This window comes from Patagioenas fasciata, chromosome 3, assembly GCF_037038585.1.
Source record: "Patagioenas fasciata isolate bPatFas1 chromosome 3, bPatFas1.hap1, whole genome shotgun sequence".
Taxonomy (NCBI): domain Eukaryota; kingdom Metazoa; phylum Chordata; class Aves; order Columbiformes; family Columbidae; genus Patagioenas; species Patagioenas fasciata.
In genome coordinates this window covers 62685017-62692018 of record NC_092522.1, presented here as the reverse complement: position 1 = coordinate 62692018, position 7002 = coordinate 62685017, and the positions used below count along the sequence as shown (strand labels likewise).

The 7002-nt window shown below is 46.0% G+C and overlaps 1 protein-coding gene across 2 annotated transcripts in view; it reads left to right on the top strand.

Annotated features, from left to right (window-relative positions):
• The first annotated feature begins 3063 nt into the window (after nt 1-3063).
• Nucleotides 3064-7002, top strand: part of PHACTR2 (phosphatase and actin regulator 2) — a 135620-nt gene continuing 131681 nt past the window's right edge. Inside the window, exon 1 of one of the 2 annotated variants that reach the window (XM_065833582.2) lies at nt 3064-3253. In XM_065833582.2, the coding sequence (XP_065689654.2) occupies nt 3103-3253 (151 nt within the window). In that variant the 5' untranslated portion in view covers nt 3064-3102. The remainder of the gene's footprint in view (nt 3254-7002) is intronic. The other variant, XM_065833584.2, reaches the window with a different exon arrangement.

Here is a 7002-nt window from a genome sequence, read left to right as displayed (position 1 = left end):
TTGGTGTGGCTGCCCGGTCACAAATTGTCACCTGGATTTTAAGGGTTTGAACAAAACGAAGTACCAGACCTCCGCGGTGCATTACCGGCCTCCTCAGCGGGGACAGCCCGGGCGCTTCTCCTGCAGTGCTGCCCGAAAGCAGCCCGGGGGCTCAGCTGGGCCTGCAGCCTGACCCGGGCCTGAGTCTTGGATCTGCAGCCACGGCCTGCTTCAGGAGTGGCCTCTGCATCCTGATGGTTATGCCCTTCCCACCTGCTTCCAACCACAGGTGCAGCTTCCCCTCACCAGAAGGAGAGGGTTTAACACCCCTTGCTCTGCAGCTCCTTCCAGCCTGCCATACATGATGGCTTCCAGGGTAGAGAGGTGCCCCGAAGCCTGTCGAGGAAATATTTCCTTGACCATCAGAATGGCTTTGGGAGAAGCCTGTGCTGAAGCTGCCTGGCTTCAGTAGATGACACTTTGCATTTGTGCTGCAAGTCATAGGTAGCAGGCACGTACTTTAAAATATGCATCTTCCAGCATCATTGTAGCCCATGCTGGTGCTTCTCCCATTTTTCCTGATGATCAAATTGTGTATTTTTACGTCAGACCCTACTGGCCATTGGACGGCCTTTGTGAAATAATTTGGTTTAATCAGCAGATGCTAACTTTCCAAAATCACCACCACAAATGAAAATTTCTTTGGCAGTCTGATCAGAACAGTTAAAAATGAATGAACCGGCAACTGAATTAATCGCTCTCCACCTGGGAAGGATGCATACTTTACTGCTGTCATGTGGAAACAGAATTGTAGTTTCCAGAGCCATTAACCACAGCTGTTACATTTCATCCCAAAATTGTGAAAACAGGAAGTGCATATTTTTTAATATTTTCATTTATGTACCTTGATGACTATATTAAGTTACAGGCTCATAAAAAACATTGTGACTTCCGTAGTATCATTCTTTTAACTGACTCTTCACATTACTCTTACAAAAGCACTTAGATATCACAATATTTCTTTTACGTTCCTTGTTGACCTACTTTCTCTATGTCTTCTTTTACCTTCACCTGTTTAGATGTCACTTTTCTTCTCAAAAGGAATCCTTAAATACCTTTGACCTTTTCCTGTGGTACCTTTTCTAGTTTATCTTTGGATTCCTTAGTGTTCTCCTTTTTTTTTTTTTTGGTTTTTTTTGATCACACCAAAGGATTGCAGGCACTGAGTAACTCCTTTATGTGAGAATTTTGAAAGAGACTCTCAGAAGCTCATTCTATACAGCATACCCAAGTTACAACTGCTCTGTGTCTCAGAATGCTTTGAAGGAAAAATTATTTTTAAAAAGCTCAGGGTTATGACCCAAAGCTCACTGACATCAGTGACCTGCCATTGACTTTGGTGAAATTTGGAGCAGGGACTGTGTATTCCAGTGATGAACTTCATCACATCCTTTAAAAGGAAAAAAAAAAAGTAAACAAAAACAACAACAAAAAGTAGAAAACAGTTCAGCAAATAGCAGCCATGAGTACCCTTCTGACTAAGGCATAAGCAGGTTCAGAAAATGTCACCAGCCCACACAGGCACAGCTACTAAAATCTCCCAAGCAGGAAAAGGTCCTCAATGCACAGTCACATCTGTAATGATGCATGTTGAAAAGGGTAAATAATAAAAATAGTACACTGTAAGATTTTGCAAATAACACAAGAGCAGTGTCTGTGATTGCAGGAAGGTCTCTAAACCCAGGTGCGACGTGCCTGCCTGCGTGACGCTGGAGCCACCGGGCCCACACAGGAAGGTCTGTAAGCATGGAGCTTGCTGCTGCGCCCCACCAGGAGAAGCCCCTGCCTCTTGCTCTCACAGCGCGGTCCTGCTGGGAAAGCTCTCTGCAGCCAGGGTAGGAGCAGGGTGACCTCTCAGCAAAGGGAAGAAGGAGAGGAAATAACGAAGGCAGTTCCCTGGGGGATGCCGAGCAGAAAAGACCCTTTGACCTGTCTAATGGCTGACATGAGACTCGTGGGCTGAATCAATTGCTTGGACAAAGGCAAAGGGTGCCTGAACCATATGAGTGCTGGAAAGAGCGCAAAACCACCATGCCTGGGGAGCTGCACAGCGCTTGGCGTTGAGACGAGGGCACTTGGTTGCTTGGTGGGAAGCAGAGGCCAGCAACTGAATTTCACACGGACATGTTTCCGACTCAATTGGATTTCATTCAGACCTGGGGAGTGGTAGCTGCTAGAATGTTTTCATACAGTTTGAATGGGACTTTCATATTTGATAGCTATATAACATGGCACTAGATGCATTAAAAATAGAGGGTGAAGTCCTGTCTGTCTTTGCCATTGTGCCAGTGGCTTCAGGGCAGGAAAGATTTTATTCAGGGCAGAATATAAAATTATTTGCCTGTACAAAGTGGCAAAAACATTAAATATCCTTTTCAAGATGAATTGTATCACAAAAGTGTATCTGTAAAAGAAACGCCAGAAAACGAAACCACATGGCTAGATTGTGCTTTTGCCAAAGTCGGTGTGACTCCTGCTTCTGATCTGAGAGGCAGGAGTACCTTCCTCCCAAAACGTTGAGTCACACGGTCGTGAAAGTTGTGAAAAACCTTTTGCCAGCAACCCAGACCTTAAGAAAGAGGAATGGGGGCGTGGGGGAGGAGGTAAGGAGATTTGACTCATGGCTTTCCCGGCTCGGCTGCAGGGGTGTGATGCCTTGTGCAACCTCCCGCTTTTGCGGGGGACGGCCGGGGGAGGAGGGAGGTCATCCTCTTACACGAAACAGAAATGGTTGTGTCGGTTGCTGCGTTATTTTTAAACTTTTTTTATTTTTTTCCGAGTTGGAAATGAGGCAAGCGGGGAGCACGAAGACATCCCGGGGGAGGAGAAGCCCCCCGCGTCCCCTCCCTCCGTGCGTCTGCACCCCTCCCTCCGCCCCTGTGCAAACATGAAATTTAGACTCCAACAGACCCCAAACCCCCGTCACCGTCCCGGCGGGGCGTCCCCGCTCCGGCGGGGCGGTCGGAGGCGAAGGGCGGCTCTTCCTCTGCAAACTTTCCCTTTCCCCTCCCTCGCCGCCTCTTTCCCTCCTCTTCTCTCCTCCCCGTCCCTCTCGGCTCCCCGATGGCCATGTCTGAGAGGCCGGGGAGCAGCGGGGGAGCACCGCTGCCCGCCTGGTCCTTACCCGGTCCCCGTGGCCGCTCCCAAAGCGACATCTCCTCCTTCTCCTCCTTCCGGAGAACCTGCCTGCTGCGGTCCAACGTGGGCGGCTCAGGTAAGGGGGAGGGAGGGAGGGAGGGGAGAGTCCTTGCGTCCGAGGCCCCCGAGACGAGATAAACTGGGGAATCTGGGAGAAGATCGTCTTGCCTTCCCAGACCTGGGACTGTCATCTATCGGTAGTCAAAGTGTGGGTCCCTGTTTTACGGGGTGCTTGCTCTATGCCTTGAGATGGTGTTCACAAAGTTCCCAGCTTTTCAAACTCATATTTTCAGGTTTAAATGAACTCCAGTAAATGGACAAGATTGTGTCCATCGAGTTCCTGGCTGTTCATACCCATGTTTTCAGGTTTAAATGAATCCTGGTGAAGTCGTGGGAACCCACCCATTTGCAGAAGCATCTCTGACTGCGAGAGCAGAAAAGCCCCAGGAAGGCTTTAGGGTGTATTACAGGGACATCAAAACTCCTCATCCTGCCACTTCACACATTACGCTTCAATTGTGTGTTAGAATTTACCCTCGTGGTTTATCTCCTTCAGGTTTTTCATTAGCACGTGAGGAAAACAAAATGTGTGAGTCAGTATCCCACCATCCTTCTTCAGGAGGTCATCACTGCATGAACACAGAGGATGATTGGGGGTGGAAGCTGGCCCGTTGGGACAGAGTAGGGTTCCCACAGAGTTCAGAGTAACTTTGCTGTGTAAAATGAGAGGAAGTGAGAGTCCTAGTTTACAGTGCAGATATTTGAAAGTGTCCAAAGTAAAATAAATACAGACTCAGTGGGGTTATTTTCTACTCAAGCTGTTTCCTGAGGTTGAGTATTAAGGAAAATGAAATTCTGGTCTCCATACTGCTGAGTACATTTTGAAAATGTGTGCTCGCCCGGCTGCAAATCAGCACTGCTCTATTGACTAAAACAGGACTGTAGGTGCATATGTCCCTGGTGATGGAGGCATTTCAGATGCACTTGTACACTGTACTGCACAGAGGTACCTGTGCACTACAACACCAGCAGGGAAGCTCCTGAGTGCCCGGAGGCACCTCTTCTGCTGCAGCACAAGTAGGACAGCGCAGCACATGGTCAGATCTGCAATGGACCACAATATCCTTTTATGTTTGCTCCTCAGGGAGTGTTAAGATCAAGCAGACCATTTGCTTGGGGGAGCTCAAATATATGGCTATGCCTGCCTGATGAGGAGAACGGGAGTGAAAAGTTGCTTAGTCAAATAGGGCCAAGTAGACTGAGCTTGTGCAGCCAGAGGCTGCAAGCAAAAATAAGTCTATGTGCTGTTTTCTGCATATTTTTCTGCTCTACCTTTTCCCATGTCTACTTAAAAGTAACATTGAAGGACATTTGGGACAGGGAGGAGAGAGGAGGTTCCACTGGTTTGTCCGAATCAGAAAAGACTACTTCTCGGTATAAAGTGTATTTCAGCACTGTCTGAAAGAATCCTGCGTGAACAACAACCTGTGACCTGATGTGTACACAAGACGTCTTAACACAGATGCAGAGGGATCACCACAGAGGCTGAAAATATTGAGACGATGTTTGTGTTAGACTATCTTGGTTGTTAGCTCAGCTACAAGACTACTAACAATGAGCTGGGTTCATTAAAAGAGACTGGCAAATCCGTTGGAGATAAAATGATGGCATTTTCAAAGATGTGTTGTTATTTGTAGTTTCTTACACAGAAAATTTAGGCCTCTCTGTTGCCCTACTTGTTTTTTTTCATTTAATTTTGAGGATGTGCTTCCTGCCAGCAAGTGGCAAGTGTTGCTTTCTCTGTTTTTTCTTTTTTCAGCATCTTTTCTTTCATTCTGTATTTTCTCCACTGCTGCTTCCTGTATTTTTTCCAGGTGCTCATTGAGCACAACAAAAATACTTGCATGCTGCCACACAACTGTTGATTTCCTCTTTAAAAAGGCAAGTATGCATTAAAGATGCAAAGCTGTTTAATTTTTAATGTGGTGGTTAGATAATTGTTTTCATACTGAGATGCCATTAAAATAACTTGCATTTTCGTTCCCCCACTAACCTGGAGAACAACCTTAATGGGGACAGAAATGTGAAGCACTTAGATAAATGACATGAGCCTTATTATTATTATTTTTCACTTTGGACTCTTTCTCTGGCTGTACCATTCGATTAGTTTAAAGTAGGTCACTCATTTACATCAGATGTTACCTGTACTACAGCTGTTAATTTAGAAAAGAACAATTTGCATTTTAAATAACTTGCAAAATATTTGCCTACTGCCTGTTCCTGGAGTGATTCACTTGGAAGACACAAGTTGCAATTTCTGTTGCATATTTCTCTTCATTTTCTAGATCTCAAAGCCAGTTGTGCTGAGGAGACGATATTGTCTCCTCATATTCCATCAGGGATGGATTGGTACCGCTATAGACAGTTCACGCTGTCACGTGCTTTACTACCTCCCGACCCACCATTCTCAATGCAGGTTCTGTTAAGAGACAATATTTGTAGACATTTCTAGCTAAGGGAAATATAATAGCCTTTCCAAAAGCAGCTTTGGCAGTGGCTCATAAATGCATCTGCTTTTCTATTTCTTGTTTTTTTTTTTTTTTTTTTTTTTTATTCTGTGTGTATCCCGACAGTAGAGTGAAGCTGGTCGGGTGGTCCCCACCTTTGCGCTGCCTGTGCTGCACTACTCCTTCCTCTGCTATTACCCTATGCTGAAGATAGCAACTTCCTGGTGTCTCTTTGCAGCGTCTCAATCAGCCATGGTCCAGTTTGTGAGGACAGTATACTTTCAGTGCTTTTTTCTTCTTAAAGCGGGCCTTTTCTTTTAGGGTTAATGGTAGAAGATTACTTAATTTCTCTCTCTAGGCTGTCACCTCATCCATCGTTGTACCAGGCCTTTACCTTCCAACTTCACCGCTGGTAAATGCTGGGAGGAATAAGGTGATCCTCATCAAGAATAAGGGTGACATGACCTCGACTTTTGATTTAGACCTTGAAAAAGTGCAGTGAAGTCTGGAGCCTCTGTGGCAGGCATAAGCTGTGCATCACTTCAGCATCACAGTACACCCTACCTGACAGCTGGCTAGTATGTCAGAGCATCTCTAGGAGATTGGTGAAGAAAAAAAATATGCTCTTAAAATTTCAGAGCAGCACCAGAGCCACAGCAAGAATGCTACTTGAATTACGTATCTTTAAGCAGCCTTCCACGTTTAGTGACTAGATTTAAACACACCTTAAAGGCGGATCAAGTTAGCCAAGTTTCTTGATTTGCCTGACATAGATGGGGACTGAACTGCATTTTAAATAAAGACCCTGGTGAAATGCTTTCCCAGAACTTCTCCAAAATCCAGATTTGGTGCTCATGGGGCTGAGGACAGCTCTCAGCATGAGCGGTGAACCTCGGGCTGCAGGGTGGAAGCGGAGGATGCTGTTTCGTATCAACCGCCTTTGTGATCTGGTTGCAACTGCCGGCAGTTCTGTTTGTGACAGCCCTCAGACACCAACCTCAGCTACTGTGGTGCCGGTTCTTTATTTGCGTGTCCACACAGACAGTTTGCAGTTTGCTCTCTATTTAGTGTTGTGGTTTTTGCTATACAGCCTTGCGTTTTGTTCCAAAGGTGGTGAGGTTTGTCGTGCAGTACATCTTCATGAAAAGGGAACTTTACTGCTCAGACCAGAAGTCAAAAAAACAGCCATTTCCCCACTTCTGGACTGACACCGTCACATTGTTGCAGTTCCTCTTGAGGTCTCGCTCTTTAGCAAGAAGTAGAAGTTTCAGATAGTTTGTTCCACTGCTAAAAAGCACACCTTTCAGGTGGGGGTGAG